General features: G+C 35.1%; 2 protein-coding genes across 2 annotated transcripts; both read right to left on the bottom strand.

Annotated features, from left to right (window-relative positions):
• Positions 1-9,116: 9,116 nt before the first annotated feature.
• LOC109018506 lies at positions 9,117-12,234 on the bottom strand. Its single transcript, XM_035689262.1, has 4 exons — positions 10,569-12,234; positions 10,223-10,418; positions 10,024-10,111; positions 9,117-9,914 (listed from the first exon to the last, which is right to left on the bottom strand). The coding sequence occupies exons 1-4, from the start codon at positions 12,232-12,234 to the stop codon at positions 9,117-9,119; spliced, it is 2,748 nt and encodes a 915-aa protein (XP_035545155.1).
• Positions 12,235-20,574: 8,340 nt separating this feature from the next.
• On the bottom strand, positions 20,575-21,818 carry LOC108999698 (cuticle collagen dpy-7-like). The gene is made up of 3 exons (XM_035689859.1): positions 21,627-21,818; positions 21,295-21,376; positions 20,575-21,167 (listed from the first exon to the last, which is right to left on the bottom strand). Exons 1-3 carry the CDS (start codon positions 21,636-21,638, stop codon positions 20,749-20,751), a joined length of 513 nt encoding a protein of 170 aa, XP_035545752.1. The 5' UTR covers positions 21,639-21,818; the 3' UTR covers positions 20,575-20,748.
• Positions 21,819-22,806: the final 988 nt, after the last annotated feature.

Raw genomic sequence — 22,806 nt, 5'->3', positions numbered from 1 at the left:
TCTTTCCAATCTTTAATATTGGTCTCTATATATATATGTTTCTGGTATTAATATTAGATTCTGTGAAATATTTCATGGCATTTTCTTTATGCAGTCTTTTTTATTTCTTACAATTAGTTGTTTCCTAAACAAATGCTAATGTGTGTATACTTAGGAAAATTTATTGAGGATGATGTGCCATTTACAGTTGGAGCTTTCTGTGCAACTGTCTTCTAGAAGATCTTATTAAAGAGGCAGGGAGCCCTTTCGAGGTAATTACTGTAGACATAAAGCCATGCCTGTTTCTATTGCCTACATAGACTGTTTATATCTGAGGAATAATAGGCATTTGTTTGACTCCTTGCTGTTTTGCTCATCTCGGCCAAGTCTAGTTGTTGTAGCATATGGCTTTTTTACATGTATACGTTACTTTAATGTAATGACTTAGTCTTAAAACTTGGTTTTCTTAATTTCTGGAAAAGAAGCATACCGAGTACTAAATACGTCTTACTTTGTATTGCTAAGTTGTAATACACAAGAGGAACACATAATGCAACGATGACTAATAATTTTCCTCGAATATTGATAGCGTTTTTGTTAATTGTGGTTTGATTCAAGTTAATATTATCTTGTCGTGGTATTATGGTGTGTAGATTAGACAGTGATGATATGTTTCAAACTTTGCCAAGTATTATGGACATATTGCAGTTTTTAGATGTTTAGTAATGGATGATGAGTAACAAAATATGCCGTATTATTAGCTTCATAACCAGCTTGCAGTAGCATTATTGAAGTTGTGCCTAATTTATTTCCCTCAATTGCAATCTGTAGTCTTCTAGCTTACTCATTACTCCAGATTTTTTCCCAGCGATTGCCAACTCAATAATAAATTCACTACTATTATAATCATTTTTCTTATTGGTCAAAGCGGATCACTTCAAAATGACCATATTTTTTTATGTTTCTGCTACCGCCTCCCATTATAGTTTTGATCAAGGCAGGGATAAGGCGTCCATGATAAGACGTTCATGGAAAAATTATATCTACAAGTCATTAAACAACACTGAATTAATTAAACAAGCAGCCAGGTCAAAAACTTTTCATTCCTTTCCTGATCAACCTCCCTCTTTTTGCCCAAGTACTGTGTTCAAAAGAATCTATCTATATTTTTCGTTTTTATCAATTCTTGAATTTGCAATATTTATAAAATATTAGATCATTCCCCCCCATATTCCATGAGAGGAATTTGGACAATCTTTTCAGGTACGTGTCCTCAAAATCTTATGATGCTCAATGAAAGTGTAACACATTTCAAAAGTTCGATATACTTTTAGTACTACGTTGTAAAACAAAACAAAAAAAAACTTTGTCGGCTTAAAAATGATAGAAACGTAAGTAAATAAAAAGAGGGCATTGCTACAAACACAAATTGTATGCGGAAAAATGAGAGATACGAACACTGAAATTGATGTTCATATGATCTCTTATTTGTGTACACAAAATATTCGTGTTTTTTTTTTCAAGTCTTTTAGGTTTTGGAGTTGACATGTTAAGAGTTTTGACGTATTTTCCACTTTTATTGGGTGTCGATTGGCTTCCAATTAACATGTGGTGCGTTTGCCATTAATTTACGAAATATGAATCCAAAGTTATAGGTAATAAATTCACAAACCCTAGAAATCAATTGAAAACATATGGTAACTTTGAAATTAAATAATGAGAATTACAGGAACTATTTTAACATTTAATTAGTTTTTAAAATTTGGCGTACGTGACTACAAATTACTTTAAAATTTGATATTAAAGAGCACATATGATTAGAAGTAGTAGTTTTTTTAAGTCTTAATTGAAAATAAATGCTCAAATCTTCACTCATTTGCAAAAAAATACATCCATTGTCTAAGATTTGTACACTAATTCCTCTAGTTCGAAAAGAAAAGGAAATCTTAAGATGAAAATATAATATATAACATTTATTTTATAATCGTAACCCAAGTGACACACGATTAAGAGATAAGGTTCAATTTTAAAAGTACGTTGATAATGATTTTTTTTTTTTCTTATATACATTAATGGGGAGGAGAGATTTCATCCTTGGTTTTCAGGATCTTGGCTACTTTGATAATGATTAAGGGTTAAAGATTATATAATTTTTATAATTCTTTTACAATACTAATTTAAATAAAATGGATTTTAATAAAATTATGATACTCTTAAAATTTTAATGTTTTACAAAATTATTATTCTTCATTTAAAGCTAATATTGTATAAAAATTATGTTAATCGTTTTACGCGTTGTTGTGAACGAACCGACCAAATCATGCACTATTTATTCTAGATATATAGGACGAGATGACAATATTGAGTACTTTGTCTATGCACTACAAGAAACAGCGCCTTTCCCAGCGCCTAAACTCGTTGCTAATAATGCACAAAATCGCTGCAAATACTTATTTGCAGCGATTTGTACTGCGTCGGCTCTCCGTCGCAGTTGTTGCGCCTTTTAAAAAATTCGCCAGCGAAATGAAAAATTCGTCGCGACAAATGTTTATTTGCAGCGATTGTTTCCCCCGCAAATAAATTTAAATTCGCCGCAAATAATGATGATATTTCGCTCTTCTATCGCTGCGAAAAAGTATTTGCAGCAGTTTAGATTGTTGCAAATATCCAAACAATCGCCGTAAATAGTGCATAATTTATGGCAGCGATATTCTTCACGCCGCAAGTCGCGGCCCCAAGCTTATTTGCGGCGACTTGTTTCGCCGCAAGTGGCGGCCCAAGATTATTTGCGGCGACTTGTTTCGCCGCAAAGTGCGGCCCCATGCTTATTTGCGGCGACTTTAAGGCGCCGCAAAAACCTCGTTATATGACTTTGTTTTTGGCGTCCAATTATGTTCGCCGCAAAATGAATATTATGTTTTCGGCAACAAAGTTTTAATCGCCGCAAAAAGGGACACGCTGGTTGGTTTGCTTTGGCGTCCTTGTTTTTTCGCCGCAAAAACATTTGAAAATGTCAATAGCGGCGAATTTGAAATCGCCGAAAATAGTTTTTTGATCCTAAATTATGCAGTATACGTACAGAATGCAAAATTTGTAGTGGGTACCTAATTCCCTGCTCCAACTGATTCACAACATTACCAAATAGTACTTTAATCCAAGTCTTGTATGCATAAAATGTTGTACATTAATATAAATTCAAATTCTCATCCAATACATCAGCAATACATCATACCCTTTAAGGTTACTATAAACTGGCATATGGTGCATTAATGGAAAGCAATAAAGTCTTACAAATGGGAGCAGCTAATGCATGTCTCTTACAACTTTAAAGTACAGATCAAACATCCACAATCCAAGTGATACAAGTATAAACAAATATAAAAAATATGCTTGCTTGGGTGGTGTTCATCCGCAACTTTGAGATATTGATCGTTGATGATTTGCGATGACTTGTATATTGAGGGGCAAAGATCGATGAAAATGCAAAGAATAGGGTTATCGCCGCAAATTTTTACACTGCCTTCTACATTCGCTGCACAAAAGAAATATCCATAAAATGAAAATCTGCTATTAATATAAAAACAAATGGTGTACATGAACAAATAATGGGGCAATTAATAGGAAATCTGCAGTGGAGTACACTGCCTTCTACTTCATATAGTTCTATATAAATACATAAAACTCACGATTTCTTGGTAGAAATTATGTAAAACCTATTAATACAATTGAAAACCAAAAGAGGAAAAGAAATCATGTACATGAACCATGATTTCTTTTCTACCTAGCTAGCTACCTAATAGTGGATTTTATTGTTAATCTAATTAACAAAGGTATTAAAATGGAAGTATATATATGTATTCAAGATCCACATGATCTGTATTAGATCATGTGGTACATTATATTTGCATATACCACATGCATAAAAAATAAACTGGTATCAAATGTATATATGGCTAGCTCATGTTGACTTTGGAACTTCAAAGTATTAGCTCTAGCAGCTAGATATATAGATATTTCAGCTAAACACGACATTCGTTCTCTACTGATCACAAGCTGCATGTTTTTTTGTTTTTTTTTTCAGTTTCTTTCTTTGTTTTGAATCTTTGTGAACCTAATCTCTCACTGCTGTTCTGGAAATTCTTGCACTTGTTCTGATTCATTTCGAAAAATAATTTCTTTCTATTTTCGAAGTTTTCCTTCGCCTAACTTTCCACCTTCCCAATCATAGAATTATCAAAACATATTTATAGCGTTTTCCATATTTATGATCAGTAGCTCAAAACATATGCATGTTTGTAATTTGTTGTTATATATATATATATATATATATATATATGGTGGTTTGCTGAAGCTAATTAAGAGGCTAGCTAGCTAGGGATGAGTGATCAATAATATTGAGCATCAAGCCCAAGATAATGTTGGCTTTTATATAGTCATTAGTCGCCCCCGGCCCTCAATCATCAGTAAGTAAATTTATGCGAAGCCCTAGATGCATGCAGGCCTAGATTTGAGTGAAATTATAAGTACCAGCTAATTAATCCTGCTCTTTATCATGTTTCAACGGCACTAGTACTACTGACTGCAAAAAAAGCTAGAACTCAAAACAAATTTGAGTTTAGATATTGAATATGCATGCTGATCTTGTTGTTGCAGTTTCATGATCATCAATGTGTCTGCATGTGGCAGTTTCTTTTAGAATTACAGACACTTGTTATTTGGGAGAGACTCTAGCTACCTCAATGGGATCGATTAAGAGCCATTGCATTAATCAATGAATGTGAATGGCAAGTTATGATTTGATACTAAATTGCTTAGAACTTGTACCTCCAATCTATGATAATTAACTAGAATCCAGATCTACAAGCTACTTTTCTGTCAGTACGATCAGACGATTAAAGAAAGACATCTCATCCATTTAATTCCATTAATTAACTGGCCTCTAATGTTTCATTCCACAATTTCTTTTCTTCTAACAATGAAGGTGGATCAACTATCAAGCTGCTGAGAGTAATAAAAACTATCAAGCTCTACTCTAAAACAACTCAACATAACTAAATTGTACAAGAAACCAGACTACACTTAGTGTTTTTTTACCTGTCCAGAAGCCTCGTATGATCTGAAGTTACTTCATGCTTTTGAAGCCATTTCTCCATCACTTCTACGAACATCCTATTAAACATAAAGAAAGTTAAGTTCGACACCCACCACACTTATACATCCATCATAAAGTTCCCAACTCTTGAAAACTATAACATAATTTTGTACACAAAGTTTGCAATCAAATGGACATATCAATACTCATCCCAGAGAAGGTTAAAATAGAAAAGGTACAAGTGTCCAAAGGATGTCTCATAATTCTACGAACTTAAACTTAAAAACACAAATATTACACTTGTTATCAAGCTAACACAAATTGGCACCACCTTGCCTTTAAATGTGCAGCCAAAATCTGCACATGGAGCCCAAAAACTGAAACAAATGTTTTGAGTTTCCTAGGACTCAAAATAGATGTTTCATAGGGAAGACAAACTGCTAATCAAATGTTAAAGAATCAATAATCATAAAAGTTTAAACTTTTATGAACTCAGCCCCTCAAGGTCTATCAAGTTAAGACACTAACCGAACATCAAAATGATTCATTTTCCATAATTGCATAATCCAGTTTGCAAAACCAAACTATGGTCAATGTACATAATGTTTAGAAAGAAACGCATTCAAAAAGTAGAAACCATAGTAGAAGTAAATCGCATAGGGGAATGAAGACATCACCTGCTTGTAGCCCTTCCGTGAATTTGGGCAAGATGCTTTTGTCCAGTCAAGCATCAGACAAAATACTTATCCACTTACCATCAGTACATAACATATAAGTTGAAGAGGATTACAAAATTCTAGGACACGTCTTAGGCTCTGGCGTAGGCCGACCCCTCCCATTCACATCCATGTACATACAATATGGTATGAATTATCCTGTACAACAAGCAACCAAATGTTGTTCAGCATTCGTATACACCCAATCGATATGTATAGTGAAGGCGGTGGCAAGTTATTTACTTACATGTTTGACTCATGTTCAATGAGGCCTAACATCATCTGATAATTTGCACTTGATATTATCATACCTATCTAATGTGCCAAAACATGTGCTTTCCCAACCCAGCTTGCTCCCACAAAATATATATATATATATATATATATATACCTCCCATTGGATAGATATTCTATATATATAATGCTTGTCAATCCACCATCAATGTCCAAAAATGCACCACAAAATACCACAAAAAACCTTCCCATATTTTCCCACAAAATATCTCCTCAATGAGTCTCCCGAAGAGACTCACTGAGGGACGGGTTCGCAGCTAAGATGGCCCTCAACATACGATCGGTTTCATTTTGTTTCTCCATCATAACCTCCATGTTTGCCTTCATTGACTCCATCTCACTCTTGGATGCTTCAGCCTCTTTTTTATGTTTTTCAATCAAAGCAATATACTCTTTCTCTCGTGCTAATGACCGCTGTCTTGTAGACTCGGGGATCACCATCTCTCCCAAGCCTCTTGCATATCCCGGTCGATGCCCAAGCACCTCTCTAAAGACACCCGCAGCTGCTTCGTCAGTTCGTTTAGCTGGTTCTAGATTATCCAGCTTTCCTACCATATCCTTCTGCAATTGGACATAATGAACCGATTATGGACTTTTATGTCCTAATAATGCATTTTTAAGATAGTAGTCAAATAAATTGAACCATCATTGCATTTAACATACAAAATATCAAGGTAGAATATACTCACATAAATGTCTTCGGTGGCAGGTGTAACAAATTTTTCTTTCTTCTTGGACCAGTGGGTTTCCTTGTAGAAGTCCACCAAATTTGCATTTTCAGCACGCTACATGTGTGTGGTAAGTGTGCATGTAACATATTCAATCAATACTATATTACATATGGCATGTATAGCTTAATCACTAATAACATGACTAACCAAACAAATGCTAAACAAAATGCAAATGCAATCATATATCAGAGAAAGCATGGGGATATATATATATATATATTTCGCGAAAATCTACGTCCTATATTAAACATTATGTTAGTGTGTGGTTGCCATGATTGGCATGATATGAGCTTTCAAATTTTATACCTTTTGTTCTAGCATCCTCACAAAGGATTTCCGACCAGTTGTATGGTTAATTTTCAGCATCCTTCTATTGTCCCGATTTTGACTTGCTATTTTCTGTCATGAAAAACCATCATTTTAATCAAATGTAAATAGAGTAATAAATATCTCATCCAACGCGAGGGTTTGGATTGAACATGCAGAATGCATACCTGGAAGGCCTCACTACCCCATCGTTCACATAGCTTAAACCATACTAGGGGGGTGACCAAACTAGTCCCAGTCGCCAATGCCTCGTCATGGCTGCCATATGACATATATATCTGATGCAGTTGGTGGTGGAAGGCATTAAAGCGCTTACGAAGCTGTTTAGTCACAGACAATTGATGGTTCTCTAAGTCCCAATCCAATTCAAAATCACCCTACATAGCCCATTAAAATTTAGGGTGATATGGCGTTAATTAGATATGGTATAAATCTTTAATGATCAACATCAAAGTGTATAAAAGTCTTACCCGAACACGATCGATCAATTCATCTTTATGCTCTTGGGGTACATCACTCCATCTTGGGTAACTCATGTTGCAGTGATGTTTAATGATCCAGCTTAAACGTGTTGTAAACATGTTCGCATTCTCGCAACATGGTGCTGTTTCTCCACAATTTATCTTCAACAGCACTTTCCCATGCTTACGTAGTTTCTCAAATTCAGTACACTTCGCTGGCCCGCGACCACGTCTTGTCTGTGCCTGCTGATCTCCAGGCACAGACGAGACATCCTCACCTGTATAACATGAAAACAATAAGGGTGCGTTAGGGGTCTCATTTGTTTAAAGCAAGTGTAGATGACAATGATATAGTATCCTTAAATCACCTTGTGCATCATTGTCAACTAGACCGATCTGAATATGTTGAACAGAATCCGGTTCTCCCCTCGGGGAGGGTTCTCTGTTTGCCTCGGTCTCTAGGCATGGGTTCGCACAAGGAGTCTCCAATGGATGGCTTGGAGGTTGCGTTTCATCATCTGAACTAGCGTCTCCAATGCGGACTCCACGTGGCCTACGTGCACTACATCTATACGGCACATATTTCCGGGGACGGGCTCCTCGTACACTAGGCAAGGATCTACAAGGACCGTTTATGCTCCTCGTTAACTCCATGGGTTGAGATGAGATTAATATGGATTTTCCCTTGAACACTCAAACCAAATGTCTCCTATTTACGTCCACCTGAGATTAAACAATAGCAAACGTTAATTACATGAAATTATTTAGAGGAAACATAACCACGACAACCATATATATGAATACTAACTCAAGAGAAGATAGGTACAGAAATGCAATATGTATATAATACTGTCGAAGGATCACTATCACATGAGAAGGATTCAAGGCAAATGCTGATAATGGAATAATAAACATTTACTAACGTATAAAAAAACCATTTATATATATTAGAACATTAAAAAATGCAATACTGCTTAACTTGGGTACTCTCATTGCACCTTTAATTCTTTATAATCAGAAAATTCAATGTAAATAATATTATATTTGATACACAACGCTTTAACAAATGCAGTAATTAAAAACAGAAAATGGTACGAACTCTGTCCAGTGAAAGGTCATAAACAACAGCAGAACATTCTTTACCTCTTCAGTAATAGACAGACAGATGAGATGCATCCAATTGTATTTGCAATAGAACTTCAGAGAGTTCATTCTAATATCCAATTAGATATTAGGCTTTTTTTATCAGTAAAACCCAAACTGTACACATATCACAATCGGCAAGTGCATTATAACTTGAAAAGGTCACCAATCAACCATGAGAAACTATATCTCACAACTGAGGTGCAGAACATTTCAATAATCAATTGACAAGGAAAATACTATTCCTTGTTACAATTAGATATTTTGAACTTTTCTAATTTATTTTTTTACTTAATAATTCACCAATCAACCATGAAGGTCGACTCTTTTTGATGATGCGGTGTTCACCTGGTTTCCAATGGTTGGCAGATGCCTATTCTGACTCCGATTCTTCATCGGTGGATAGGTCCTCTTCATCCGAATATTCCCAATCACCATAACCATCTCCGGAACAAGATGGAACCATTCCATCATCAATAAAGTCTGTTGAATTGATGCATTCACCACCAACCGCCATATGGCCTCGTGCATCAATGTGGATAGGTTCTATATCAGTCCTACTAAGTGGAGTTGATACTGGATATGCATCACAATGTAAAAGTGGATAATCAAATGATGGCTCATTTTCTTGATATACATCATCCTCACTTGATTCATCATCAATATCGTCTGGAACCCTTGGCACTGCTGGAATGTCATACACATTCCTATTATTATACTTCTGCACAACATACCAGTTTCCCTTCGACCTTATATCTCTAATGTAAAAACACTGGGAAGCCTGGCATGCCAACACAAATGGTTCGTTCTTGTACCAAGTTCTGTCCATGTTGACACTAGTTATATGATCGTCTACTCGTACCCCACGCTTCTTATCACCAACATCAAACCAATCACAACTGAACAAGTACACTCGATGACCTCCCATGTAGTGTAACTCCACAACATCATTAATAACACCATAAAAGTCTAAGTTATTAGTATCTTCGTCACCAGTTACCAACACCCCTGAATTTTGTGATCGTCGGCGAAGTTCAAGCTGCTTCGTATGGAACCGTTTACCATTTATAATGCAGGCAGCATATGATGCAACCCAAGGGTCTGGACCACAAGCTAACGCATACAAATCAGCAGACACTCGTGGTGGGTTTCCCGTACGTTGGTCTTGAACCTACACATATCGATCGGGCTAAGTTTTGAACTTATACTTTGAAATACATACTCAAAAGCAAGGTCGGGTTAATGTTAAGTAGATAGAATATACGCCATTGCTAACTTACACGTTGCTTGAACCAACTTGGAAACTCATTTTGATGCGTGCGATCAACAGAATTTGGGTTTGACTCCCTACATTTGTCATAGTGCTCCCTGCATTTGGAGAACACAATCGGCCAATCAATATTAACCCAAATTACGTAAAGTCTACAAGATAGTAGTAGGTCATTGCGGAAAAGCACAAAGGAAGTCATGATTGCTTACTCGAGATAAGGTCCAATCTCGATACAGTTGTTCAGCACATACCATATGGCCGAGGTGCGGAGTTTATCTTGTAATTGCACATTACGAGCTATACCCAATGGACGAAGTCTTTGGTTGAAAACTTTGAAACCATCTATCGTACCATCTTCTCCACCATCAATGTTGCGGTCCGCTCGATTAAACTTCGTCTCAACATCTTGGAGATACATGGAGCAAAATGTCAAACACTCGATGTGAATGTAGGCTTCCGCTATTGAACCTTCTGGACGAGCTTTATTCTTAACATACCGCTTGAATTTCCCGAGATACCTTTCGAACGGATACATCCACCGATATTGAACTGGACCTCCGAGTATGGCCTCACCCGGTAAATGGACAGCTAGGTGGACCATAATATCGAAAAAAGAAGGAGGAAATATCATCTCTAATTTGCATAGAATGGTGACGATATCAAGTTGAAGCTGGGATAAGCGATTCACATCTAGGGTTCGGGCGCACAACTCTTTGAAGAAACTGCTAAGTTCAGTCAACGCCAATGCAATATCACTCCTTAAGAACCCCCCACCAGCAATAGGAAGCAGTCGTTGCAAGAAAACATGATGGTCATGGCTTTTGAGGCCAGTGATTTTGCAATCACGTACAGATACACAATGCGTGACATTGGAGGCAAACCCATCTGGAAATTTAACCCCAGCAAGCCACTCACATAATTTATGCCTTTCATCTCCATGTAATATGTACAATGCACGTGGCATTGTAACACGTCCACCTTCAGACTTAAGATGCAATTCTTTTCTGAAGCCCAAGTTCTCCAGATCACGCCGAGAGTTTATATTATCTTTTGTTTTGCCAGGCATGTCCATTAAAGTGCCCAATATGCTATCGGAAATGTTCTTCTCAATATGCATAACATCTAGATTATGTCGAAGCCGCAACATTGACCAATAAGGTAGTTTGAAGAATATGCTTTTCTTTGTCCAGTTCAACTGTTCTGCAGTGCGTTTTCTCTTCCTACAAGATTTTCCAAATTGGACATCTCCAAGCATTTGTAGTTGAGTTAAGAGACCATGTCCGTCAACCCAATTTGGTGGCATGCGATGATCTTCTTTACCGTTGAACAACCCTTTTCTTGTCCGCCACACGTGACCTGCCGGTAATAGACGTCGATGTCCCATATAACACTGTTTTCTGCCATACTTCAACCAATTAGAATCTGTGCTTGCATTGCAAGAAGGACATGCCAATTTCCCTTTTGTTGACCACCCAGAAAGATTTCCATAAGCAGGGAAGTCATTAATTGTCCACAATAATGCAGCATGCAACATGAACATTTCCTTTGTGGAAGCATCATATGTAGGTACCCCATGTTCCCAGAGTTCAAGCAACTCATCAATTAACGGTTGCAAATACACATCAATGTCATTCCCTAGTGATTTTGGGCCAGGGATAATGAGCGATGTCATGAAGAACTGGTCTTTCATGCATAACCACGGCGGCAAGTTATACGGGACAAGAATCACTGGCCAAATGCTATACGGTTTTGCTAGGTTGTTGAAGGGATTGAAGCCGTCGCTTGCTAGACCGAGCCTAACATTGCGAGCATCCCTAGCAAACCAACAATGGGCTTGATCAAATGTCTGCCAGGACTGAGAGTCAGCAGGATGTCTCATACTACCCTCATCGGGTACCCGCTGCTCTTTATGCCATCTCATATCACATGCTATCTTGTCTGTCACAAAGAGACGCTGCAATCTTGGCTTCAAAGGAAAATGCCGAAGCACTTTTTGTGGGATCACTCGTGACCCATGTGTATTTGGCATCCAACGCGAAGCCTTACATATAGGGCACTCATTAAGATTAGCATATTCCTTCCAAAATAAAATGCAGTCGTTGGGGCATGCGTGTATTTTGTGGTACTTGAAATCCAACCCTCGCTCCAATGACCTTGCCTCCTCATATGAACTAGGCAATTTAGCATCAGGAAAGGCAGACCGCAGAAGGCTTATGAGCATATCGAAAGACTTGATTGACCACCCACCGAGCGTTTTAATATGTAACAACTTCACAATGAATGAGAGTTTTGAGAATTTAGTGCAGCCGTCGAATAGAGGACGTCGAGCATCCTCTAGTAGTTGGTCAAAAGTTGAGCTTGGGGAGGGATGTGGCATTGATGGCTGAGTTGGCGTTGTAGTGTTGTCTTCAGGAGCATCTCCGAATGTGCCTGCCCGGATGTCATCTAACATACAGTCGATGTCATCAATGTAGTTGTCTTCAACTCCAACCCCGGGAGCGGTGTCATCGTCAATGATGGGGAGTGTGTCCTCCTCCCCATGAAATATCCACTGTGTGTAATTTGGATTGATCCCTTTTATGAACAAGTGAGACTCCACCTCAAATATAGGCAAGAAGAGGTTATTAGAACATATACGGCAGGGACACCGAATGCGATCACTCCCCTCACAATGGTTTCGTGCCATTGTGAGGAAATTTTTAACCCCTTCAGCATATGCAGGTGATACAAGTCTATCACCCAAATTCATCCAGCTTTTGTCCATCTAAAAATAAGTCAAGACTCGTCAAATTCTTTATTCGTCTCGGTGAACGATGATATGGAAAAGGTTATTACGATGTTCTATATACATATAGAATAAGAAAGTGTAAAAAGAGATTTATGAGGTGAGAAAAAATCACCTCACAAAGGATTTAGCACGAGGAAGTGATCATGCATGTGGATTTCAAACTTAATATCAATACATATTAATAATAATTTATGATATGCCACAAATAACAAAATCATGTAATTTGTTTAACAGTCTTGTAACCTAACATGATCATGATGAAGTAGTAGAAACTTATCAAACTCAGCATGACATATAAGTTGATAGATACATATATATAACCTCCAAGATTAATATGCAGGACCTAAAACTGAAAGGCAATCGAACTCAGTTAGTGTGTGTTAGTTACAAGTTGTTACGATGTAAATGCAAAAAAATTAGGAGATTAAGTGAAAAAAACATGACCAGTATGATCCCATGCCAAACCACCCAATTCGTCCCCCTTCCCAAGGCATTTAATTGTCAACCCCATGGAAGACAGTTATAAGCGTTGATCAAAAAAAAAAGAAGGCACCCAAGCGCTGAGAAAAATTCGCGTACTTAAAAGGCAAGGTCATCAATTATCAGTAACAGGTGATATGTACTTCAAGTTCTGGGAGTTCAAAAGATCCAAACAAGTATACAATAAAGGAAAAAACTGCTATAAACTTGATAATTGATGACCTTTGGAGAATATCACGATGAAAAAAAGGGACTTGTAACCCTTTAAAATCGAAACCAACTAGTGAATTACAATAACCTATGATTTTTTTTAATTCAATTCTTTTTATAAAAAAAAAGTATAAACAAAAGAGTTAAAGCACCCAAAAAAAACTTATAGAGAAAGGACAAAAGCAAACGAGAGGAAGGAAGAAAAGCATTACACTTGTTAGATATTAAGGCATGATGGCATTTTTGGGGAGTACTTTTTTATTTAGGCCGTGATTGGTTGTAAAAAAATGTTTGAAAATATATTAGAATTTTGAAATTTTGTTTGAGATTAGACGTTGGAAAATTCAAAATAAAAATCATTTTGAATAAAAATCATTTTTAAAATAAGTATTGCATTGTTAAGAAAAGGGGATCAATTGAAGAATTCAAATTGATAAGTGCAAAGACACTAGTTATATTTTTCCTGTTTTTTTAACCATTTTTTTCCTATTTTTAAATATTTTAAAAAAATAGGAAATAGTGCTACAAGTACAGATCATTTTGGGTTGGATGCAGTTTTAGGATATCAAGTTTGAGCTGAACAAAAGGAACAGTTTTCCTAGATTGCCTACTTACCTTGCATGTATAATAAACATTTGATTTAGGGTTCATCTGCACTAACAAGCAGCTACCAACCAAACAAATATCAATCAAACCGACCATAAATTTCTGTTAGTGCTTCATGCTTTTGATGATGATCAATTTGTTTGCATCATAAGTATTTCATTTGCATATTTCTATATATTAATAGTGCAATAAGAATGTTGGTGATTAAAAAGGTTCTTTGCAGGAGATATATAAACATATTATACCTAACTAATTTCTTGAACACATAATGTTGGCTGATCAGTAATTCATACAGACAGCTAGAGTAATAAATGTTGTATGAACCATGTAAATAAATATATGTATTTATTTATCTCAGTCTTATAAAAGTGTTAAAGTTCGTACGGCACATTTAGGACTGCTAATCAAAATATTACATGAAATCAAACTCCCATATATGATTAAAGATCGATGAAAATGAAAATGAAAATGAAAAACTCCCAAATGACAAGAATTATGTCACATTTATCTCATTATAAGGGAGTAAATAATATCATTTTCCAGTATATTTGTGTGGCTGTTTTTTTACTTTTCTAATATAGTTAGTGGAGGGATCTTGACTTTATTTTTACAATACACTAATGGACCATTAATCTAATTTCAAATTGAAATTCTCTTTCCTATCTTTTTTCGCCTCCTATATATATATATATATATATATATATACATATAAAACCATATATATAGATATTTAAATACCTTCCCACATTTATGCTGACTTATGTGATTCTCTTTTCTCATATCTTTTCTATCTTTTTTTCTCCTCTTCTATATATATACCTATATATATACATATACCTACCCACATTTATGCTCTAGACTTGTGCACTAGAATTGGCAGGCAAAACCACCCTGTTTTGACAGGTTGTAGAAGGTCCCATTGGATAGACGTCAGCATAGAAGCATGCAGTGCTTTGCAAGTACCCAAGAACCTTCTTTGTAGATTTCCATAAAATGTAGTAATAGCAAGAAGTTTAATGAGAGTGAAAAATTCATCCAAATTGATCATATATAGGAAATTCCTTTGCAATGTTATCTACAAAGTCATTGGCTTTCATATATCAGACAAGTACTATTTAAATGTTGCATACACTTGTTATGGTCGAATGGCACTATCCTTGATCTTTTGGGACCATAGGATTCAAGGTTGGACGTTCAAAACCCCCAAACCACTAGGCTTGTTGACCCTTAAAATACATACTAGAAAAACAAAAGCCACCATTTAAATGCTACCATGCATCCATCAACTTCAAGCTTATCCATATCAAGATTCACACAAGCCTATTTAGAAATTGCCTCAACCATTGAAGCCGAACCTGTATGGTTAAAGAAGTGATTTATAGTTGGTTGCACCTTCTCAGGATTTTCATGGCAGAAAATATTAGTTAATTTTAGTTGGGTTTCCAAAAGCTAAGAACATCAAAACAAAATATCCAAAAAGCTTGAGAAAGCAAAAACATGCTATTTTGGTTATCCCTAGAGTTGCTAGAGTCCAAAATACAAAAGAGATTCATATTAATTAATGCAATCACTTAGTGACTCACTATCTATAAGATATGATTAAGCCACCAAGTAAAAAGTACAAATTTATTTTATTTGACTTTTATTGTTCTAAAGCTACATACTTAATTACCTCGTTTAATGGAGGATTTCACTTTTATGTTCAAAATGAGGACGAGATGCTTGCATAAATCATGACAAAATGTAACATTAATGTTCCAATAATAATTAGTTGATAATGGTAAGAACAAAACTGGTATGGATGTTTTTACGTGTGATTACAATTATGAAAATAATAATCAAGATCCATTTCAAATATTACAAAATGATGTCTCATGATTAGTTTTACAGCAATAGATATATATATATATATATATATATATATATATATCTATTGCTCGATTCCCTCAAAATTTCAATATAAAAACACTATTTTCAACTATAAATCTCATAAAACAAATATTTAAAGCATTAGACCACAAACATGTTGTTCAGCACAAAGGCTGAGAATATGTGATTTAAACAGGCCAAAACACTTTTATACAATCTCCTTGTTCTTTGTTTATGGGATAACAATTTTTTTTTCACCCTAAAATCAAGCACCACGTGTTTCCTCATGACTTTGCCTCTTCCATTTTACTTATATGAAGCAACAGATGCAACTTTGTGATTAGGTCCTGTGTGTGTGTGTATATATATAAATATATATATATAGAGAGAGAGAGAGAGAGAGAGTGAGAGAGGGTAGTGGGTTTGTAGTTGCTTCAGATATTTAATACTAAAACAATCCAAAATGCATTATCCAGCACAATATATTATTATATTGTATAAGGGAAAGGCCAGAAATACATGTATATGTATATTAATGGCATAGAAGATTTCATGAGAAAGGTGTGGGAGCATGCATAATGCAGGTCCAGTAATAGTACTACTCAGCTTTTCTGTGATTTTTTTTTTTCAAATTTTTTTCCTTTCTGCAACACTAAGCAGAAAGCAATTGAGTAAAATTGTCCCAACCACCAATATAAGTACTGGCTAGCTGGCTTGTGAATTGATTAAAGCTTGGTATGCTTGTAATCCATGGCACTTTTCTAATAATTTTTTGTAATTTTTATTGGTCTGTAATGGGTGGTGCCGGGAAGACAAACTGCTGCTGTGCATGCAGGGCCAAAAATTTATATAGGTCATCATTATATTTTGCATATATACACATCATATATGCTTGTCAATTCACAAGCCAGCTAGCCAGTAAAATTCCCTATGGCTTCAGTATATACACATCATATATGCTTTAATCATATATGGATATATACACATCATATATGGATGTGTATGCACAGAAATGGATATTCATGGGAAGAATAGACGGAATATATTATATATATATAATATGACGTAAGTCCAAGCATAGTTATCTAGCTTTCTTACGTCTCAAATTCCCTATGGCTTCAGTATATATTAAGTACTACTATATATATATATATATATCGATATATTTTTTTTTCCCATGTGTTCATGTCTAAGTACGTGATCAGCTCAGTACTGCTGATCATGATCATATATCCTAGTACTACTTGCATGAAAAATCACTTCTGATTTGATATGCTGTCCGAAGCAATAAGATCGATCGATATTACACCGCCTACTCCACTAGCCATTACTCCACCAGTTTATATGTAGTTCATCAAGATTTTGGAGTACTTTAATGTTAATGATCAAATATTAATTAAACAGTGAAATCATGTCATATATTATATATCTATTATCTAGTTCCTATTCAAACCCAAATAAGCTAGATATATAGGTTGTGAAGTGTTTATGCATGTCGATTGATCTGTCTCTGATCATGAACGTTATAAGCAATTATATATGTACATACATATATATATATATAGCTGATCAATATATATAATTTAAACTCATCAGTAAGAAATTACATACGGTGATCTTATAGTACTACTACTATCTAGCTAGGCCAGAAAAATATAGATTACCCTTTTAAAAATTATACAAGGGCCGGGTCGTTGATAATGAACCGATCGATCATAGACTAAAAGAAGGTGGTATATACGTAATTACACACATTACATTATGGTTAGGTATATATGACTTTCTAGGGAATAACCTCATGGAGAGAAGATTTGCGAACGGGACGTCACATCGATGTCTACTAAAACCCTCATATATGATATATTATATATATATATATATACATTTATATAGCATCTACAGTTTGGGCAGTTGCCCAGCTTGCGCTTGATGTAGGGCAAAGAAAGTAAGTTTGCCCAGATTTCTTGGGCAGTACATCTTTTCACAATGATCTATATGTTTGATTTTCATGATCTATGGTGACCTTTCCATGAAATGAATGCTATAAATATTGTTGGAGATTAGATGGGAGATAATATATATAGGGTTTTTTTTTTTTCAAATGCCAAAATCAATTTTGGAATTTAATAGAGTGCATTAGGAGAATATGTTCTAATTTAATGAGTGCTATCGAGGATTCTTATCTATTAGTATTTGTTTTTGCTTAATAGTTAAAGAAGTGTTTTTTAATGACTTGATAATATTTTTACTTTTAAAAATATTTAAGAGGTCTAAAAAAGAAATAGGCTGTTCGGGGAGACTTCTCAGTGGGTGTAGCATCACCCTGACTTTATTCGTTCTAAAGGCAATATCTTCATTTGAGGGAAAAGGGAATACACTATAATTTTTGAATAGTTTGCAGTATGATTGTCTGAAATTAATATAATAGTTTGAGAGGTGATTTTAAATTTGATGATAGTTGGAGGAGGTTTTGTATATTTCTCCCATTCCGTTTCTTGATGGTGAAATAGTTCTGGAAATAGTTTACATATTTACAAGAGATTAAATTATATCTCAGTTGGGGAATATATTTGTAGGAAATAGTAAGATAAAATTTACAACAAATAAAGTTTACATATAATAGTTTGGAACTTCAAAGACAGTCGACTAAAACACAAACACAAACAATGCACCAGTGAAGGGTTGATGAATAAACCAATCAGAACTCAAAATCCATAAGCTACAGATCAACAAAAAAAAATTATCACTCAGAAACCAGAATGCATAAGCTAGAGATCAACAAATCCATTAAGACTTGACCACAATGTTCGAGACACTCTTAATCAGTATTATCCAAAATGCATAATTTTTGCAATAAGCAGCTCATGCGAGGATGAAGGAGGAGAGCAATTTCTTAAAGGGAACCACTTACAAGTGTCGATGGACGATCTGGACCGCCGATACTGGCCCTCCCAAAACAATCACTCGGAAACGGACCGCGGGGAGGCACTGACTCCGCTGCTGCTTCAAGTATGGAATGAGGGGCCTGGGATGAATTTTTGCTCCAGAATCGACGGGCGCGAACAGGGGCGAGAGAGCTCTGGCGTAGGCCAAAATGGGGACGAAGGAAATCGGGATTTGGGGGGAAATAGGGATTTGGGGGGAAGTCTGAAAATCGATATGGGTATTGGCGCGCGCGTTTACATTAAAATCAGATTCGCAGCGAACTTATGCGTCGGCAGAAGATTTTGGGATTTTGCGGCACGTTAATTCGCCGTAATTAACGTTAAAATCGCTGTAAAATTAAGGATATTTTCTACGGCGACAATTTTCGCCGCAAAAAAGTATAAACTCGCCGCAAAAAAAAAGACAATTATTGGCACCGGTTGGAAGCCGCGTCGACCAAATGTATCGCCGTAAATAATGATTTATTGCGACGACATTTATTACAGCAGACCAAAAATCGCCGCAATAGAGCGATTTTCTTGTAGTGACAGTGAGAGATCATCGACGAGCACATGATATTAGAAACACTATTAGGCCAAAAGGCATCTTATAAAGAAGCTGCATGGATGGGGTAAGCTGCATCATTTCGTACGCTAGTTCGATCGAGAAGTTTCGAGCCAAGGGTTTGAAAACACGTACGTAAGAAACTTTCCCACGTTGAATGTCATTCTAATTTGCAACACAAGGGCCAGGTGGATGCATGGTGGTAGCTTGGCTCTTTGATTGCTAAGTAAGTACTCATCTCCGGCCGGCCAATCTAATATTTGCATGTGCTGGCTTGGAATAATTGAACCACCTCGATCGTACGTCGTACCAAGTTCCCATATTAATATCTTCTGACCTACATAGTTGTCGGTTTAATTAATTAATTAATTGTGGCCATGGATATATATGCAGTACACACACTGGGGAACCGTACACGTGTTTCTATTCCAAGTTGTGCATGCCAACCATGCATTTAGCTAGGCTAGGGAGGATAAAGCTTCACTTGCATATTCACGCTATTTTTTTTTAAAAAAAAAATACATTTTTTGACCTTATCATGTCTCACTTGTAAGCCCATGTCCTTGCATACATGAATTGCACTCTCGTGTAATCGGATTGTGCATAATCTCGAAGGTGGGAAATAATTTGTATAGTTTTAAGATGTATAAACTAATTTTATGCATTGTTTTTTAAAAAAATTAATAAATCTTTAAGATCCATATAAAAAAAATTTATTTTTTAATAACAAATCTCACTATTTTTTAAAAATGATTTGCAAACTTACATACCTTAAGATCGTATCGAATATTAACTTGTTATCAATATAGAATTAGTGGTAGTATGTACTCGAGTTGACTGACTAATTTCTACCAAATTAACAAATTTGTGTATACGTTCTCATGACCAAGTAAATTAAAGTGAGAAATCTTATCAATGAAATTGATTGAGAATTTAACTTCTCATTAATTCACATATAACCAACAAATTATATTAATTTCTCATGTGCACGAAAAATCCTCAACAATTCTCATCATGTAAATTACTGAGGCATGCAGATCAGCACTAAACTTGAATAAATCAGCATGGAGGTTTGCAACGACAGTACCAAACCTAAAAGGTTTAGAGATAAATATGCGCGCAGCACGAGATCAATATATATTAAAGATCAATCATATACATAATTCAAATCATTAAATGGACGTACAAGATTTCATGGGTAATATTAATATGTCTCTTACATAACACGTACGTACGCGGGAACACATAAATTATTTTAATATTGTAAGAGACACGATGATGACCACCTTACGTTTACATGGTTGTGCATCCTGTGGAATCTCCTCCACTGCAGTACTCATAACGGCTCACATTAGAAGGCATATGACAGACACTAGGATACGGTTGCCTGCACGACCATGGGCGTGTCCCTCCGCAACCACAAGTACAGAATGGATAAACGACCTGTCCAACTGGATAACATAGTCCTGGAGGCCCTCGAGGTCCCTGAGGCCCTTCAGGCCCTGGTGGTCCCGCAGGCCCAGGTGGTCCCGCAGGCCCAGGTGGTCCTGCAGGCCCTTGAGGCCCGGGAGGCCCTTGAGGCCCTTTCTCAACAAACTGAATGCAACCTCCACCCTTGCAGATGATCTTCTTCTTAATCTTCTCAGGACAGCAGGATACAACTTTGATTGTGACCAAGTTTTTCTTCTCGTCGAATTTCTGGTCATGTATTTCTGTTGTTCATAACAAAGTTCAACATTAACGCATAATATACAACATCATATATATATATATATATATAGAGAGAGAGAGAGAGAGAGAGAGAGAGAGAGAGAGAGAGAGAGAGAGAGAGAGACTGACCAGGAAATTTACATAGAATTTTCTTCACCTTCTTGTAGCATTGACAGCACTGCAGGTCAGCCTTCAGATACATTTCTGTGGCCTGTAAGATCAGTACGGAATTTCTAAATCCATGCATACATATATATATATATATATATATAATATTCCCAGCCAAGAAAAACATATATACATATAGAACAGTACTTTCTGACAAAACAAATAGAAAGTTGTTGATGATCATCATCTGCGACAAAATGAAATCAGCTAGAAACAAGAATAATAAATGATGAGATCATAATATGAAAGAAATGCATCATGGGTAAACGAAAGATGTCTCTAAATTTACAAACCTTTTCACCCATTGCTGTATGTTCGGGTTTGATCAACCTGATCGAAACCAAAGGATTGCAGGAAGAACACTACTACTCTACTTTCACTAAAGTGAAACTGCGAAACAGAATGCTCAGAGATTGCCAATTTAAAGATGCAGGATGGATCGGAAAACAGTTTCCCACGTTGTATTTCTGCGTGCGCTGTGCAGCTGGCTTTGTTTGACCCACGTTACCCTCCATCTTTAATCATTAACAGATGGCATCATATTTTACATTATTAAAGTTACCAGACTACAATTATTATGCTAGGGAGACCAATTGTGAAAGTCTTCTCAATTTATTTTATATTATTTTATTTAATAATTATAATTTTTTAATAATTTTATATAAAATATAATTAATAATTTAATTTTTTTAAATTAGAAAGAATTATATGAAAAAATTATATTCTTAAAATATTTTATTTAATTTTTAATTTTTATCTTATTTTATCTGAATTTATTTTTAATCAAACGAGATTAAAAACGAGATTAAAATACAGAAAATCCCCAACCCGTATATTTACTGGGAACCGCGCTATAGTGTTTTGAAAAAGTGGTCGCGGTCTTAACTTTTTCTTAGCCGTGGACTTCACTTTTCAAGGTCTTTTTTTAAGGTATTTTTGGGACGGTGAGTTGGATGGGATTGATTGAGATGTAAACTAAAAATCGAATAACATATTATTAAAATTATTTTTATTTAAAATTTTTAAAAAATTTAATTATTTATATATTTTATATAAAAATTTAAAAAAATTATAATTATAATATGAAATAGAATAAAATATTTTTACTATTTAAACGTGACTTAAATAGTCTTTATCTATAAAGTATATTGTACATTTTCATTCTCTTTAATTTGGCACCAAATTATCTATTTTTTAATATATAAAAATTAAATTATTAAAATATAATTTTTTAATAATTTATATTTTTAAAACAAATAATAATTTAACATAATATCTTAATAGAAGTTTAGAATTTGATTACTATTTAAAAAAATAAATTTGAATATTAATTATGAGAAGAGATAAATTTAATTAATTTATGCAATATTTTTTATGTTAAATATAATTATAAATTATATAAATATCGTGCATTTTTTTAAAAAAATAAAATTTATTATTAAAAAATTAATTAATTTTATATAAATTTTATAT

This window comes from Juglans regia, chromosome 4, assembly GCF_001411555.2.
Source record: "Juglans regia cultivar Chandler chromosome 4, Walnut 2.0, whole genome shotgun sequence".
NCBI classification, from domain to species: Eukaryota; Viridiplantae; Streptophyta; class Magnoliopsida; order Fagales; family Juglandaceae; genus Juglans; species Juglans regia.
This window is presented reverse-complemented; position numbering and strand designations above follow the sequence as displayed.